The following is a 19,328-nucleotide window of genomic DNA, read 5'->3' on the forward strand; positions in this document are numbered from 1 at the left end:
ATTAAAATGGCTCACCCTGTATACACTTAGCTGCCTACGTGCAATTTGCGGCCTGCTTCTCCTTATCATTAATCAGCATTGCAAACAGTTCCATTAGACGTTATTAGTTAGTTCTCAGTTGTTACCCAAACACACGTGTACCGCCAAGTCGCGCGGCTTTAATCGGCTCACTTATAATGTCCGATAGAGCCGCGATTAGGATCTACCGCAATTGTGCACGATATGGTAATTTATCGTTTATCTGTGCAAGGTGTCGATTTATCGTTCATCTGTGTTCTGGAAAATTAAAAAATTATAGCGACACGCGTATACGATGTCGTTTGAAAAACATTAACGTTCGACTCGGAGCATTCTTATTATTCCTTTATCTTGTTATCTCTTTAAAAGATAACATAAATAATAGCATAAATAATAAATAAGATAATTACATAAAATGAAAATACTTTATATATCTGTTATTGGATAATTATTTTGGAGAAAATTAGTTTGAAATAGTTACAATTTACATTCTAAGTGAATTTTTTTATTCGCCATTCTTTTTTCAATTCACTGAAAATTTATAGAATTTTTACAGTTGCGATGGTTTGCAAGCTTATTCACAAAATCTTGCGTGTCAAATCTTAAAATAGCCTATTTAACAAGCAGATATCCGAAAATAGGAAGGGGGAAGCAGTAAAGAAATGCATTATTTATCAAAACATGTATAACGATTTATTGAGGATCTATCCAAGCATGTTAAATTTCTTGAAATGCAGGTACCTACCTATATCTACTCGCTAGTGTTACATTAGACGCGCAATTTCACTCGAAAAAACCGACCGTACATACGCATACGGCCCGTATCTAATTTAGAAGGAGAGCTGCGTTTTGTGTCTGGAGTCGCGTTTTTTTTCTCTTTAATGATTCTCGCGCAGATCTATCTTCTTTTTTCGCCGGCACGATCGACGGCCTTGCGTAGAAATAGACGATAGCTAAAAAAAAGTGACGATATTCGTCACCTCTGACGGCTCGCTATAATAACGATAATCTGTACATTAAGATCTACAAAAGTACTTAATCTTTCCTCTTGGTCGATCTCGTGGAAGGAAAGGAACAGTCTTCGTCGTGGCCTCTTTCGCAATCGTGAAATGAAAACGATACGTTTACATTGCACGATTTTCTCCAACGAGATCGTGTAACATCGATTCGTATGAAATATATTAGTGTCCGCTAATTTCTTTAACCAATTATCTAGTAATTTTGTCGATAAGCGATTTTATTATTTTTATTATTTATTTAGCGATCAAATATTATTCGATTGATTATTTATTAATTTATTTATATATTCATTAATCAGTGATTTGATTGCATTTTTTCCAGCCTTGATGTAATATATCTTTTAATCGATGCATTACGTTACACGAGACAATCGTGTGGTGTAAACGTGCCATTATAAGATTGGTCGCCGATCGCGATTGTGCCGGCCATCGCAATAAATCTGCGCATTCGATCAGCTTATAATAGTTTTGATTGCCAGTCTTCGATACTTTGTGTGTTTCTTTTGTGTGGTCTTTCTTTCTTTGTCTCGTTGCTGTTTCTCGCATTTATCTCAAGGCCGAATACCGCGATTGCCGGATGTTCGATTAAATTCTCGTTCGCTCATTAAGTTTTGTGATTAAATGGAAATTTTTTTCAAAATCCATTTTTCATGAAAATATATTACAAATTACGCATTTTACCTGGATTATGGAATCTTTAGCGAAATAATAAAATGTTTAACTTATTCTTAAATTTAGAAATAAGAAGAAGTATATAAATTTAATTTTATAATTATATAATTAAAGTATGATTAGTTACAAATTTTAATATGAATAAATTTGTATATTACATATATGTATGTGTAATTTAAACTTGTGAAATAAAGAAAGTATAACATATTTAATGTAAACAGATAATTTAGTCAAATGTTGAATATTTAAATAAAGTTGAAGCTATCTTGAATTTTATTTATATAAAGATATTTTATTAATTTTATTTGTCTCTCTTCATTTAGTAAAAAAAATTTGACGATACAAATGATTACGATTGTGAATATTTTAACGAGAAATCGAGAATTAAGCCGCGCGATCCCTGGCATAATATCTCAAGTTATTTATTTTCTCGATTCAGAAAATTTATGCTTTGATTCACGTCATTCGCGACGCGACTCGCAAATGATTCGGCTCGACTCGCGATAATCGATAATCCAAAAAAGTGAGGTTCGACTCTCTACAGCGATGCATGTGCATAAATCGAGAAATATTGATCGATCGATCGATCAATATTCAAGAAAAACTTGCCTTTCCGACGAATCAAATGACAAAAAGGGCAGTTCGCTTTCTGCTCATCTGCTCAATAATGGGATTATCAGATAAATGCGCCATTTGATTCGTCGGAATCGACTCACGAATTTGATATCTTTAGACATGATCTCCTCCACAGAAGATTTACAGCTAGTACCAGAAGAAACGCATGCCTGGGACCGATTTCATTTTCGCGATCGACATCTGAATCAAGTAATTATTAATAGAAATATTATTCACTGATATTCACTGATATTCACTGATTGTGAAATTTTACAAAGTTTTGGAAATCAGATGATTAAAATGCTCGATTAAATTTTTTTAAGAGGAGAAAAAGGAGCCAATATTCTAGATAAATAAATGAAATATAATGTGAGTAAATAAAATATGATATATGAATAAATAAAATATGATAAAACGTGATCAGCTTACAATTTTTTAACGCAAGTGTTAACGCAAATATTGAGAATATATTCTGAATTCTCGATTGAATTTTAAGTGGAATATATGAAAAGATATTATCATAAATCATTTTGATTACTAAATTTTTATATTTTACGTCCTCTAATAATTTATCAAAGTATCTTTTTGTGAAGTGGTTCCCTCTTTTAGACATTATTTATCCAAGATTGGGATTCTTTCGCGATTTTTGCACAATCAGCCCCTGACACGTAGTGCGTAAACACATCTATGACATGTGCACGACGAATTTTCGACATCCATCACGATCGACGATCGAGACAGCGCATTCGTCTTTCACGATGAAGAAAACGTTTTTTTGGAATCTTACTTCATGGTAGATATTGATTAAGAAAGAAATTATACAGCTGTAAATTAATCGGGACACCCGATTAATCATGTACAGTGAAAAATGCAATAAAATCTCGATCGCCGAAAGTGACATGTAAGATCTACTTAATTCTGAAAGACACGATTGACCTATGATTCGAGAGATCGATCTCAAGAGACTCGATAATATCGCGCAAAACAAGAATTTAAGAAATCTAATTATTAATATATTTTTCTGTACATTTTATTACATTGAATAACATAAATAAAAAGTATAGTTTTTATAATTCATTAATTCTTTAATTTGATTAAATTCATTGCTTGATTAATTCCTTGATTTTTAAAAAATAAAATATATAATTAAAATTACTAATTTTATATAATTCTGATAATCTAATAATTTAGTAATAATATCTTTTTACAATAATATGAAACAAAATATCGCTGTTATATTACTAGTTATATAATGAATAATTTGACGAGGGTAAAAGTACATTTCGAGAATCTCGAAATCGTTCGTCTCTCATCGGCTATACACCATTATACGGAGAAAAGACTGATACAAAATCTATGTCCAATCAGAACCGACACATACAGATAGAATAAACTGCATTTAGTCGTTAGTAATATAGCGATTAGCAGTGATTGGTTGCTTCTTTTCTTACGTTACGTAGAAGTAGAACTGTGATAGGCATCGACATTACATCTTTTTTTTTCACTTTGTTTCTCTTTACAATTTGTCTCCTATTTACACAATGAGTACATTGCATCTTTGTTACGACTTATCGAGTCTTATATCACGTGTGTTACGATATAATCTACGGTATAATAATATCGTACGGCGAATATCTCGTGACGTCTTCGCTCGCGAAAAAAAGATACATTATCGCCAAATAATTTTTCGCGATATTATCAAACAATACTGTTTTTGCTACATTATTCGATCGAGATGCACAATACTTCTAATACATCATTTTCTATGTTACAATATAATGTGCTGTGCATTATAGATTATAGAAAATACAAAGAAGATATATCTGGTCGCCAAATGTCAATTCGTATAAGAAAAATTTAGTATTTACTATTTACTACTTTAAAAATTTATTTTTTTCTTTTAATCTGATAGAGGGCACAAACAATTTTATTTAAAATAATTATCTAATTTTTTAAAATTAATTATTTAAAGATAAATATCAAAATATAAATATAAATTTAAAATTTGTATTAAAAAAGTACAATAAAAGCTTGACACATTTTGTTTTTCAAATTTAGATCGAAGAAAATTTTATATTTAGGCTAAAAAAATATAACAATTACGAAAAATAAATCCTTCTTTCGCTCTCTATTATTTCCAATTATATTAATTCGGATTAAAATTTCGTGACTTTCGTCAAAAAGTTTTCATCGAAAAATCATCGAAGAACCGCTGCGTTTCTATAATATCTATTTTATTCCCCATATCTTTCCGATCGTTAATCATCGTTACAATATTATACAATGTCCATATATATAGTGCTGGAACTCTACTAATGTATATTAAATATAACAGCATCGCAATGAGAGTTGTACTGTTTGACGATGAGATGATAATAATAATAATAATCATCTCTTGCTTCTCTCTCGTCGACGGTGCTGTTTCGTGAATCGTCGAAAATACAAAAATTACACGGCGGAGATCAGCCTCTCTACATATCTATATAGATATATATTTGTTTATATATTATTTTTATCTCCCTTTCTTCTCTCTCTCTCTTGTTCTCCACATCTGCGATACAATATATATATGTATTATACACATGCTCCACTCTCTTATTGTTGCGCGAAATATTTTCTTCTTTTTAACATACTTTAACGTTATGTCAGAATCGCAGCGGTTTTCGCGCGATTTCGCGAAAGTCACGAGGTCAGGTCCTCTTCGCGAGCGAGCGACGTTTCGGAATTCGCCTCAAGTCGATTAGAGGAAGGAGAAAAACGCCATTTAGTATATTATACATGAGTGTATAGATAGACTGCCATAATTAATCGCGTGTCACGATAAAATCGATTTTTTGCGATATACATCGTTGTTGGGAGGTAAAATATTTCCGTAAAATATCGACATAATTAATCGTTTTATAAACGGTGTAATTTAAACAGCACAAAGTATCACGAAATTTTCTTAGTGTAAAATTTCTACAGTGCTATTATTCACAGTTTTAATGTTTCAGAATTTGTAGAATATTCTGCGTAGGATCTTTAAATGGAAAATTACAATTAAATAGTTAATTTCTTGAAACTCGCTTAATTATCGGGCAGGCTTAATTATTCGTGCACATGTTTGTATATGTCTGTGTGTATGTGTGTATGTGAAATATGTAATAATGTGTAAGAAGGCATTGCCAGCAGCAGCTTTTCCTAAATTACGTTATTTTGGCCGTGAGTTTAGAGTGGTTCGGGCCCGAGTTGGCGCGAGTAAAATTTGTGAAAATGTGCGCCTGTTCCTAGGGGGGCCCTTGACATATTACGCACATATATCGACTAAATCGTAGAGGGACAAATTTCTACGTGTAATGATACAATAGCGTCTCGACACGTTGAGAAAGGAGAAACTCCGTTAGAGAGATGTACACATATGAGTATTATCCTTAAAGAGGATTAGATGTTGAAAAAGAGCTGGCGCACTCGTTTTTTACACCGCTTTACATATACATTTACGAGTACACACTGTCAAAGATCGTCAATTCCTATTTACAAAGTCGCGCTAACTACACCGGTCTTAACCGTAAATAGTAATTAGACACACGAGTCCACCGAGAAATTCATTTATTAGTCCTTTAATCACGGATGCGAAACAAGATCCTGACCGTGATTAAGATGCTCTCGAACTACTTTAATATTAAATAATCAATTATTAATTTTATAATTACCGTGATCAATTCGGTAATTAATTATTATATAAATAATTGATTTCCAGTATCAAGAGAATTTATAGTTGATTTATTTTTGTAATAAATAATTGTTAATTTCAAATTTATTCATTAGTAATTAATAATTTTATTATTCATTAGAAATTAATAATTTTATTCATTTAGTAATTAATAAATTTATAATAATTATATTTTATCTCGTATACCACATTGAGAAATTATCATTTTTAATTAATTCTTACATCTTTTTAATTTTGTTATATTGCTTTCTAAAATATTTGTACTAAAAAAATTATAATTTTCACATCACGTAAATCAGAACCACTATATAATTGATCGCATTATCTCGTATTCACGAGTACGAGAGCACCGCAGACGAGAACTACATAGCTCTATTTATAGGACATACGAAACACCAAGAACGAGAGACACACAGAAGATGAAATCGGAGGATCGATGATCAAAGATCGAGCGTAGTCGCGTTTGAAATCTCGTGTACGAGAGATTCTCATCCGGTAATATTTATAAAAAATAACAGCACACTCCGACGAGGCGTCTCTGAAATATATCTTACAACCGCCTTACACAATCGGCGATCATCTCGATTCTTTCGATCGCAATCGCGTCATCTAAGGCGAATCGGCTCGATCAGCGATCTTAGAAAATCCCGCGTTGCTATTCTACACGTATGTATATTTCACTCGCGCGAAAAAAATAGAACGCGTCGCAAGAAGCCGTTCTTGAAATTCGATCCATCGAACCCTGGCATTCTAAATATACGTCGATCGATCTTTAGTATCATATCGAGGATCGATCGTTGCCCGAGGTTGGAAGATCGAAACGAAATCGCAAGAAGGACGTCTCCAGCTCGCGGGCAGCTTACGCCTAATTGTTGAAAAGTATCTGGATTATTCGCTTTTTTTTTCTATCCCGTGACGAGAGCGCATCGTGGCGCGTGTCTTTTTGCGAGAGCAAAGAATATCTACATTCTATTTCTACCTATGTACAGCTCCGCTATTGCTCAAACGCTAAGACGATTGAAAAGGCTTCGGGCTACTTTCAAGGTACGCGAATATCTCCTCGAAGTCCTCCGAAGAATCGTTGAGTATTTATACAATCGGTTGGGCTCGTCCTCGTTCGTACAGAGTATTCGGTAATAGGTATGTTTGTCAGACAGAGCGATATCTTTTGTTGGAAATTAAAGTGTCAAAATTTAGTTCAAATATTTCTTTCATAGTTTTGAAAATTCTAATTAATGTAGATTACGTAGATTATTTATATAGATTAAAAATTGAGCGAAAAGTAGCATTATTTCTTAACGATTTATTAAATATATTAGAGATTTGTTTTGATTAAATTTAGATTCAAAGTTCTAATTTTCTTTATGTATGTATATAATATTTCGGAAATTATAAAAAGCTGATAATTTAATATTTTATCCAAAGACATTCAAAATCTTCATAAAAGTCTTCAAAGTCTTCATAAAAGAAAAAAATTTATCTGGAATGTATCTTATCTAATTCTTATCTTATTTGAAGTTAGTATCTAATTTTTTTTTTACAGATTTCATATATATATTTGATAAAATTCTGGAATTCCAGAAGCTCTTGAGAAATCAAGATATATTCTATCAATTATATTGAAATTTAAAAAATGTACATTATTTAACATTCGTAATTTTTTTGTTATTAATTAGATAATTATATAATAATTCAACTTTTAATTAGATAATAATTCAATTTTTGACAAAAAATATCACGTCTATCAAACAAACCTATCATCGAATACCTTGTAGATTATATTGAATTGCAAAATGTTCCATTGCTAATATACTTTTAAAAAGACATACATACAATGAAAAGTGACTTCGTTCGATTTTACACACAATTTTTTTAATTTTATTTTTGTTTTATTTTTTATTTAAATTTTGCTTCATTTGACACGTGGTTCTGAATTTTTCTCTTTATCGTTTTTTTTTTTTATATCAAGAATGATATTATATTTGATTCGACAAATTGAATTTGTTTCATCTTTTTTCACAAAACAGCCTTACAATTAGTTATTGCGATTATCTTGTTACCTTCTCTTTAGCCATCACGATAAATCTTTTGTGTAAATTGTCCTTGGAACTGTCCACAGACTCTTTATTGCATATTCTTGCATAAACTTGACGCGCTTGGTCAATAAGTATATGTAGTATGTTTCTGTAAAACTGTATGTGTACCTGTTTTTATTAATAATTAATATCGATTTACTAATTTGCATTACGAAAAATTTCTAACGCGTCACTAAAAATTTATATACATTAACGTTTTTGGAACGTATCAAAGAGAAATAAAAATTTATATTTAAAGTTGCTCGCTTCTGTTACTAACTTTATTATGATAGCTTTATCTACGGTCCTGTGGGTCGCGATGTTTTAAATGCAACTCGCAAAACGTATGATTGCAACACATACAATGTCTCGTTTGTATGCTACTTTACGATTCATATGTAATTGCATGGATAAAGGCTTCTTTCGACTTCTTTATATCAACGATGTCGGCAAATACTTGCCAATCTTTCGATGTCTCGAACTTTCATAACCAGTATCAAAAAGGTTTTAGAGAAATCGAAGTCTTATTCCTTAAAAGTAGCAAGCTATCTTCATAAAGTATATTAAATTCCCGTGATAAAAATAACTTGAGTAAAAAAATTAAAATATATATTTAAAGAGATATAAAAATAATACATTAAAAAGCAAGATAAGTGATATTTTGAATAACTGGAAATTGAAAAAATTAAATTAAATTTTTTAAATATTAAGTAAATGGTTTGAAGTTGCATATACAATTTTTGAAATTTGATATTAGTTGAAACTTTTAGTTGTGAACTTTTGGACTTTTATCATTAAATTTTTTAATATTTATTTTAATTTTTAAAAAAACGATCATCTTAAAAATATTATAAATGCATTTTTTAAAGTTTTGAAGATGCGAAAATAGATTTTAATTTCGATTTTTAATATCGTTAGATTGTGAAAAAATTGTAAAAGCTTATTTGAAACCTGAGAAATTGGTGAAAAATCGAACGAAGTCGCATTCAATCTTCATACACTTAAATTCTTTACATATTCATTTATCTATACATATCACTACCTTACTTAAATTGTATCGATGTATAGTAATAACCGTATAGTAAACGTGATAATATTAAGGCCTCTTATAGTTACTAACGACAGGTCGTCAAAATTTTATCTCGGACCGCTACGATTACACTACCGATAGGAAAGCGACAAGAATCGTTTTATTTCATCTCATAGTCCACACAGAATCGCCGAATATCGAATGTTCCCATCGAATTATCTTTTTCCACTACAAAAATATAGATTTTAAAAATATAAGTACATCATAAAATCAAATTTTATAATTTTTTCTTGACTGCAAAAAATTGCAATAAATTATTTGTATATAATTTATCATTAGAAATTCATAAAACATTATTTTTCCAATTTTTGCAGTCCTTTTATTAATTATTATTCTTATGATTGTTTTGAAAAAACTTTTTAACTGCTATATTTATAAAGAAATGTCAACGAATCAATAATATAAAAAATTCCATATTGATGTAAATAAAATTTTACATTAACAAGATATCAGACATTTTCTGTGATACGCTCGACATCGGCAGGTAACTATATGTGTCGCAAGAGATTCGAATTATTTACAATTTGTACAAATTCGCGAATTCTTTGACGAATTCCAGAAAAAAGTCACCGACAAGACGCAATTAAATTGTTCGCTCGCTGCCATCTTGATCATCGGCAACAGAATCGTGTGTAGAAATAATCATCGATTAATTACGTCCTATTCGATTTATTTTTGTTATCGTGCGATAGAAAAATTGATTTAAAATTCGCACGAAAATTTATATTTGCAATGTTTCGGCTGCAACAAAACAAAAATGAAACTTGCATTAAATCAAGTAAGGGACATTAACGTGCAGTGGAAGTTAAAACAAATTAATCGATTTAATTAAATTAATCGACGAATAATTCGCTTCTTATATAAAAAATATTAATTTAAAAATAATAATAATTAATTAATTTAAACTTAAATGTATGCTAAAAAGCCAAGAATAAAAATGTGGGGAGGAAGGAGAGATATAGAATTAGGTATGTACAGGATGTGCAGGATTGTGCGAAATCAAAGAAAAAAGAACCATCGCTTTCGATTTTTTTTTTGCTCTTTTCTCTTCCGTAGCTTTATTGTTCGGTGCATCTTTTTCGTGCCAACCACTTTCCATAATGAAAGCATATATTCGCTAGCGTGGAATATATGTAGTCTTATATTCATTTTATGTTTTTCTGTCGCTTAATTATTCATTACTTCTAAAACGTAGATAGCTTATCACCTAGCCTCGCAAGATATCGCAATTTATTTCGTTTTTCTCATTACAAGAACGCCAATGCGTGTGCGCCTAATGTCGTGTTTTAAACGCAATACGCGCTTATATGCATGCGTGTGTAAGAGGACACAAGTACGTATACAAGTAAGAATGCGCAATTGATTTTCATATCGAAGTAAATCATGAAATGTGTCTGACTAACGACCAGCTAGAGTGAACCTACGTATTTACAAACCTCGTCATTGAAAATGTATTCTATTTTTAATAGGAAACATTAATCGCATTATTCTCTTCCTAGCTTTTTTCTTTTAGTTTTCACACCAGAAATTGAAATCGGTATAATTTGGGCGAAATAAAATTTTTATTACGTGCGCAAAAATCGTCTTCTCGTTCACGATAATAGACGAATACGATGTTAAAATTAATATGATAATTATTTAAATTAAAGTGTTACAAGTTCGCTTAGTATTTAGAGAATATTTTTCTGAAATAAATAGCAAGCTTAGTATAATTCGAGATATTGATTATCTTATTAAATAGTTATTCTATTAACAAATTTAAAACAGATTAAAATATTTGCTAAAAAAATTCTGATGACTCTAAATGAAAAATTCTAATTAAATAATGAAAATAATTGAAATTATTTAAATTATATTGATTGCAATTCCTGTTAAATATTCACACACATATCACATATATACGTATCCAATCTTTCTCCCGATTTGCTCTCTTTTCCGCTCGCTCGTTCTGGATTGAATTGAAATTGTAAATCGCATTCTGTGAAAACTTCAAATTACGCGTCTTTCTCGGCGACAAATTGCTTCCGAATAATTCGCTTTTTTCTCAATTATCGTCGTGTTTGCATCGCAAAAAATTGGAAAAATAATAGACAATGTGGTCGCAAAATCTTAACAAATCGTTGAATGGAAACGAGATTTTACTATGTCAATATAGTCGTAATTTTTATTTTCAAATACATAAGTCAAAAATAATTTTACAAATGTTGAAACAGAACGCTATTCGAATTTCTCAAAATTCCCTCGAGAAGAAAGAAAATCAAAATTAAACGAATTAAATTGAAAAAATATAATATAATACGTGCAAATAAAAGTACAATTTGATTATTACTCTTGTCGATTATTCTTCGAAAATACGGAAGAGAGGAAAAGTTGAAAATTGTCATTTCTAAGGACAATTTAAAGTATTTGCTGATTAGCTAAGTGTGCATATGTGTATGTATATTGCGAAATTTATTTATTATCCGAATGTTCACAAATCTCTAAATTATGCTTGAATCGCATCCGGATCAAAAGTCGGAAGGAATTATTGAACAAAGTATTTGTACAAAGTATAGAATCCTTGATCAAACGTGTTTCGATATATCTTTGATAATAAATTTAATATTAAATCGGATATCGCGCTGTTAAACGCGTTATCGAGTATTACCTTTGAGATATATAAAATAAAGCAAATTCCTTTATCGTGTTATTTGCCGATATATTTTTATATAATTTAATTTAATTTGTTCTTTATAGATAATAATAATACAATATAGATAGAGAGTAACACAAAGACAAATTAGAGCCAAATTCGTGCAAAAGACAGTGGTATGTACATTGACTTGATAATGACTATAAAAATATTGCATGAAACCAAACATCTCGGTCTTCCTCGGGTTCTTCTCAATGACACGCGAGATAATATAAAACCTGAATATATTAATGGAAGGAATTAATTAATAAAAAATCTGAATATATTAATGGAAGAAATTGCTGATTGGAAACTATAAAGTTTCATCAAAGACTGTAATTATATGTTAAAATCGTAGATCTTATTTTCGGTGTCTCCCAAGATACGTAAAATTTATTAAAAAAAAAAAAGGAAAAAACAAATATAAGTTAATGATTAAAGATAATTCTCTCAAGCAACAAAATTTACAAATAGAAAACAAATTATAGAAAAAAAAAAACCAGAACAAAGAAAGTATAGAAAATTAATCTTATGCTGATTATATAAACTATTATTTATTTATATATATATATTTCATCATTTGCGAATTGACTCTAATTGGTCCTTCTGTTATTATTTATATTTTTCAGGACAGGAATCTCTTGTACAACTTTCTTTATTTTAGATTAAAATTAGTGACGACGTTTAAAAAGAGACTGTATTATTGCATATTCTGTAATCACGACAAATATTCTGATAAGTTGGAATTTATGTACACGATCTATTTACAAATGACGAAATAAGAGAAGCGCGTTACTCGTCGTATCTCGGAAATAATAAGACGATACGCAGTACGTTATTATAGTAATTACAGAGGAGGATCTCGGACGAAAGAAGCGAAGACTCAACGTTGTTACGGAAAACTGTATACTGACTTTTATAAATCACATAATTGTACAGAAATGTATACTGATTTTCACATATAAATCGCATATAACTGTACAAGTTACAATTTTATCCGCGTACAACGAAATATCGTATATTCCGAGTAAAATTTCCACGAAATTTCTACTAAGTCTTATTAATTACAATTGATATTTTATCAAATACATGATCGTTTCATTAAAGATATTCTTTCAATGTTACGCTAAAAGAACAAGACAAATCGCAAAATTTAAAGGGATTTGAAATTCGCATTATCGAGCGTTCTTACGCAGCCCTAATACTTGACATCACTGATGAAAAATATACAATGCCAAATATTATTTGCAGTTGTACCCAAATTAACATTAATATAATGAAAACGTTTAGTGACAATTGCGTGTCTTCATTAATAATGCTATAGCCGTGTACTACTAGAAATTTACAACAACAACGAAATGTGTGGTAGGTTTGGAGGAGAGGTATCTACTTTCTATATTAAACATGGAAATATTCAAAAAAGATCAAAGAATCGGCTCGATTGTTCGTTTCGTTGAAATCCACGCCTCGCGATTAAATAGAAGCACGATCCGTGCTTTAGATCGATGTCCAGCGATGCTCTCACGAACTAAGCAAACGTGTTGTTTCAATTTTTCAGATGTTATTTTGTCCAAAATGATTACAGAGACATTTAAATATTTATTTTACATTTTCAACGTGCCTGCGTTTATCATTAAAATGTATTTTATTTCGATAAAATTCAGCTTTTTACTTTATTTTTTCTTCCGTGCAATTTTCTACAATTTTATTGAGATTAATTTTACAAAAAAAGAAAATTCGCTTTCGAAAATATTTTTCTCAATTATCTTTTTTGTAATTATGAGGTAAAATTCGTGTCTATTTAAATAAATTCAAGAAATTTTTGAAAAAATTAATAAATTTAGGAATATTTAAATATAAGAGACACATCTTTTGCGTGAAATGTTTTTGGTCGATTGAAAAAGCGCGAAATGAAAAAAACTTACTCTAGGAAATATTTTTACAAAATTATATTATGTTTCAATATTATGTTTTTATGAAACAAACTTATGCCATTTAAAATATGAAAGACAGACACTTGATATTTGCACACGTTGTGTCGCGATTGCATCAAGCAGACGCCGATAATCTCTATTTTTTATGTCAAAAGCGAGAATACTAATATCAAAGAAGCTTCCTCAATCCAAAATCCTTAGCACACTTTCCTTCATGGACCACACACAGTGTATCCTTTTTCTAAGCTTACTTAATTAATGACTATAACTAATTTATGTATCATCTCGTGACAACGGTCTTTCATCGTTTCTGAACGATCGTCGCGAACGAATATGCGTAAAAAAAAGAAGATATACATATGTTTTTTCTTTTACCGTCGACGAGAACCAAAAGCATCTTTCTAAATCGCGCTACTACCTTTTACAACTTCCTTTCATCTTGTTCTAAAGGTATTTCTTGTGTCGTCAGAACTACTACTTGCTATCTCTCTCTAAAAATCCCTTAATCTAAAATCACACTCAGAGTACGCAATTATGTATACCGTGCGCCCTTTCGATTTTCTGTGCATTTATCAGTCACCCTCAAGTTGAGGACGCGAGACATGGTAAAATAAAACAAAATACTAAAGATAAAAAACGGTGCAATTTTGTTGAATTCGATATTCGAAAGTTTGGAATTTTCTAGTCGCGTGGAAAGTATTTCTGTATTTATTATTACTGAAAAATTACAAAATAATTGTGTGTACTAAAAATGCAATTGCAATATCTTTCATTGTTGTAATATTTATTTCTGATTTATTTGCATGATTTTATTTGATTTTTCTTATTTATTTTATATTTCAACACTGTTTTTTTTGCTATTTATTGGTAATATTCGATAGTGTATATATTTGATACTTTTGTGATCGTACTTTTGGATGTCTGACTTTGTATGTTTTCTTTTGATATTTTATTATGTCTCGGCACTCTTATATCTCTAGAAGATATAATTTTATCAGGAGGTGAAATGAGAGTGAAAGCATTCGAACGATCCTCGACAATTGCATTTCAAGTGCGACTCGAATCAAATATTTGAAAATATTTGACAAAGTAGTTGCTTTAAAGAAAAAAAATTAAAGGAACTTGAATATTTTAGAAAGTATAAAGAAATTAAAAGATTATGATTTCAATTCTATTATAAACGATTAATTTTTCTAGATAGATTTTTTTATCGCATATTATTTGTCGGAACGAGATTTTTAATCGCAGCGAGATCGTCGAGTTTCGAGATTCGCTCGAATCAGCTGGATTCGCGTGTCCAGTTTGAATCGCACGGCGATGGCGCTTACAACGTAATCAGAAATAATACCGGAGGTACTTATCTATATAAAAACGATTTCGACCCACAGTTCTCTTCCATCTCTCGATCCTCCGTCTAGATCCTTCCTATCGAGGATTGAAACGGGACGTAAAATAAGTTCAGGTTTTCACGACACAGTTCATCTTACGCGTTTAATTTTACTTTAAATTTTAATTTTAAGAAAACTATGAGCATAATGTTAACATTTATCTATGTGTTTAGTATAGGAAATTAAAATATAAAAAATTACGCCAGGTTCAATCCTCGTTTTCACTCGTTCTTTTCATTCTATTGCTCTCCTATCCGCCTCTCTTTATCTAACTATTTATCTCTCTCTTTTTTTCTTTCGTTTTTCTGTATTGATATCGTCGCGCTCGCACGATACGTCGGCAGTGTGTTTAGAATAAATCGCGATAAAGAATCGCTTTAGGGGAACTCGCGTTCGCGAGGTAAACGAGGAGAAAATTATCGTGTCGCCGAGATGGACGAGAATCGTTTTCCCGACGCGGAGATTCTCGAGATTCTCGAGATCGGCCGGCGACAAAGTCGTTAAATATCGATACATGATTCGCGCATACCCCTGCCTCTCCTCCTTCTCCTCCCTATGTAAAATCGCAAGTGTCCTGTCTTCTCGCAGGACACCCTTCTTTTCCTATTTCCTAACCTGAGATCCAAAGAGTCCCGCTATTCGAAACCTCGAGCTTGAGACGAGAACAAATGAACGCAGGATCAGGATAATCGTGAAAAAACAGGACGCCAATTTTTTTGTCTCGTCGAGACAGCGAGTCGTCGATAAAACGCGAAAAACGACGCTTTCCACGAAAAGGACTCTCAACTCGACGATCCTTTGGGAGTTCCTTGAGGGATTCCTCGAATTTGTTCCATTATTCCACCGACTTCGCAACCAATAGCATCATGAATTTCGAAATTACTCCGAAGATAATTCGCGTTTCTTTAGCTTCGCGAATGCAAATTTCCTCAAACGTTTCCCGAAAGTTTTCGGAGAGCAGTTCTTGAAAGTTTTCCTGATATACACGCTTCTTCTATGAATTTATAGTCTTAAAATCTTTCGCGCTTGCGACTCGCTGTCGCGGTTTTCCCGATCCCGCGTTTTCACTCGAAAACTTGCGTCCATCTTTCCCTTTTCTTCGCATTATTTTTCATTTGAGGGAAAAATGCCTCAATCAGGGACTTACTAGTCTTTATTTCCAGCGAATGCTGGTCGAAATTATTCGTTAGCTTATTAATGCCGACGCATTGGGGAGAAAAAGTGCCGTCGGATGCACGATTTCGCCACCCGTTATATATTATCGTTCGCCGCAATTCATCTTGTTACAGTCCCATTAACAGTTCCGAATTCGTCGCTACTTTAGCGAGAAGGATCGATGATGACGACGACGACTTCTTCGATCTTCTCTCTTCTCTCTTCTCTCGGTTCCTCTTCGTGGCAGATCTGTCGAGAATTTCGCGATCGAGTATCAACGCTCGCGATGATCGATTGGTTCGTACGAGGCTCGGTTCACGCTTCGGTAAACGGTACATCTCGTGGCTCGTGTTTCCCCGGAAGAAGAAAAGTTCTCGAGTTTCCGCTAATCGGAAAGAGAATCGATCGCGTGACATCTTATCTCGACGAATACATCTTCTTCTTGATAGGATATAAATCCTTGATCAATATCTCAAGCAATTCTATTTGAAGCGGACTTCGCACTCCGCCTGACCTTCAAACATACTCATAATATCTCTGTAACGATGAAGGATTAATGTTCGCTAAGGATTGAATGTTCTTGCGCGACATCCTTGAGAAATATCTCATCGAGAACTACCGGATTTAGAGAACTGTCTTCTCGCTTCTCAAGATATCCTCGCTTAGTAATATTCTATCCGAGGATTCGATCGCGGAGCAATAATTGTATCATTGTTGACGATGACGTTCTCGAGAGGTATTCCTTCAAGAACAAATGTCTATTCGCAGCGACATGTCCTGTCGATTAAGAGCTACATTTTCAATCCTCGAAGCATCCTCGCGCAATTCCTGATCAAAGCCTATTCGATTCGGATCATTAATCTGATTACTAGAACGACATCGTCGAGGCATGTCCCTTTGAGGACGATTCGATTCGCAATATGACATTCTTAGGGAATTATCTCCCAATGTCAGAGGACCCTCGATTATCAGGACGAGAAGGATATCTCTCCTCTTTTTCCCGGCACTTTCCTCCCACGCGTGCGCATATTCGATTATAAATGCCAGCTGACCTCGCGCGCGATCTGTACACGTGTGTAAAATCTAAGAAAAAAAAGGACTGGCCCGTCTTTTGGACGCTCGTGTTTACTAATCGCTATTAACTATTACTCCCCCTCCGACTTTTCGCCTTCCTACTCTCACGGTACTCATGATTCCGCTCCTCGAAAATCCTCCCTTCCGCCTACTGCTCCTTCTCAGAATTAAAATTGGCTACTTCGTGTTTTAAATTGGCTAATGTATGTGTATGTGTATGAATGTATATGTTTGCGTATGTGTGTACACGTGTCTCTCTCCCCTCGATACCATGTGTATACAACGTATATGTATAATATATATTGCTATATATACACGCAGGATGCGGTAAAATGCACAGAGAAACGACGAGATAATATTCTTGTGGAATTTCAAATCGACTTTCTCTAAAAGAAAGATGTTTGACAAATATTTTTGGTTTTTTCTTAATTATTTCTTGACATTGATCAGTAAAATTTTTCGAATTTTCTTTCAATGAGGATCACTGAAATTTTATCATTCATCAAGGCTCGATAATTAATTATTATCACGAGCATAAGATTACATCTTTCGAATTAAATAGAAATTTTTGTAATTTAGTAAAAGTCTTATCAAGTTAAATAGAATCTCACGAAATTGAAATATTATTAAACAGAAGCTTATCATTTATTTCTACTTTTATTACTAAATAATATTTCAATTAATTATATTTCATTGCTAAATAATATTTCAATTAATTATATTCCACAAAAAAACCGAAAAAAGAATTACGTTATTATTACGTATTTAAATGTCTAAAAAAAAAGTAAATAATCTTTTCTCGAAGCGTACTTTCCTAAGAAAAAATTGAAAAAATGTGCAATTTAACTTTCGAGAAATACAAGAAAGAAATGAAGATAATTAGCTCTTTTCTCGTAGAATTCTTTCGAAAAAATTAAGAATTTACTTATTTATTTAATTAAAATACTTCTCTTAACACTACTAAAATTATTAAGTTCTCGGACGAAAAATTCCACACACAGAATAAAATCAAATAATTTCCAACTTGCTTGGAAAAAAAATACATTCTCGAGATAAATCACAAAAGCTCCAAATTTCATGGCCCGAAATTTCTCTGGCATTTTTCTACGCATCGCTATGCGATATCTCGCGCATGTATATGTATCGGCTAGTCGAAAATTGAGGCTACAATGTGCGGCAGTCTATTGTCTCTCTTGGCTCTTCTCTCCGCAGCTTCCAGTCCCCCCTCTTCCCTCTTCCTCTTCTTCTTTCTTCTTGTTATCAGCGACTTACTATCTTCCGGTCGGAAGATCGTCCTTTCTTCTCGGAGCGCGACGCCAAGTCGTCACCCTCGGGTCTAATGGTCTCTATCTTGGGGACGGGAACGGGGAAGACTTTTTATTCCCACTGGTGTGGAGAGGGTGGCAATTCCGAGGGGTGAGCCACCGTGGAGCTGCAAGTCGTACAAACGAGTCATTAGAGAGGGACGACGAAAGGCAAAAGAAAGCCGAGGAGGCTGGAGAAGGGGAGAGCGAGGGAGGGAGAAAACGTGCGATTCTCTTTTGGTAACGCGAATCGACCGCCCCGCTTAATTGCCAACAGTATAATTTGTCGAGAGTCAAAATATTCCCGACGAAAAGCTCTCTCTCTCTCTTTTGTTTATCTTAAATATAATAATGTTTTACTTGAACTTTGAAGCTTATTAAATGAGAATGATTCGATTACTGTGGGGAAGTTTGGGCGGTCGATTGCGAGGCGAGTGAGGAAGGATGAGTACAACTACGTGCGAATCATCGAGCTAATTATTTGCGACTGGAATTAATCGATGTTTAACTTTGAGAAGGGATTTAATTCTTAAATTAAGAAAATTTTTGAAATTAAGAGAGAATCTTGAAAGTTTTATTTGTGTATTAACTGGCAAGTATA

The 19,328-nt window shown here is 32.4% G+C and overlaps 1 protein-coding gene across 2 annotated transcripts in view; it reads right to left on the minus strand.

Moving 5' to 3' along the window:
* Nucleotides 1-1,525: 1,525 nt before the first annotated feature.
* LOC145959279 (serine/threonine-protein kinase NLK-like) overlaps nt 1,526-19,328 on the minus strand; it is a 143,842-nt gene continuing 126,039 nt past the window's right edge. For both annotated transcript variants that reach the window (XM_083077954.1, XM_083077957.1), the window contains exon 10: nt 1,526-18,855. In XM_083077954.1, coding sequence (XP_082934080.1) covers nt 18,801-18,855 — 55 coding nt within the window. In that variant the 3' untranslated portion in view covers nt 1,526-18,800. The remainder of the gene's footprint in view (nt 18,856-19,328) is intronic.

The sequence above is a fragment of the Camponotus vicinus genome, unplaced genomic scaffold (assembly GCF_025532165.1).
Source record: "Camponotus vicinus isolate PSW18456_S1 unplaced genomic scaffold, iyCamVici1.0 SCAF_1, whole genome shotgun sequence".
Lineage (NCBI taxonomy): Eukaryota > Metazoa > Arthropoda > Insecta > Hymenoptera > Formicidae > Camponotus > Camponotus vicinus.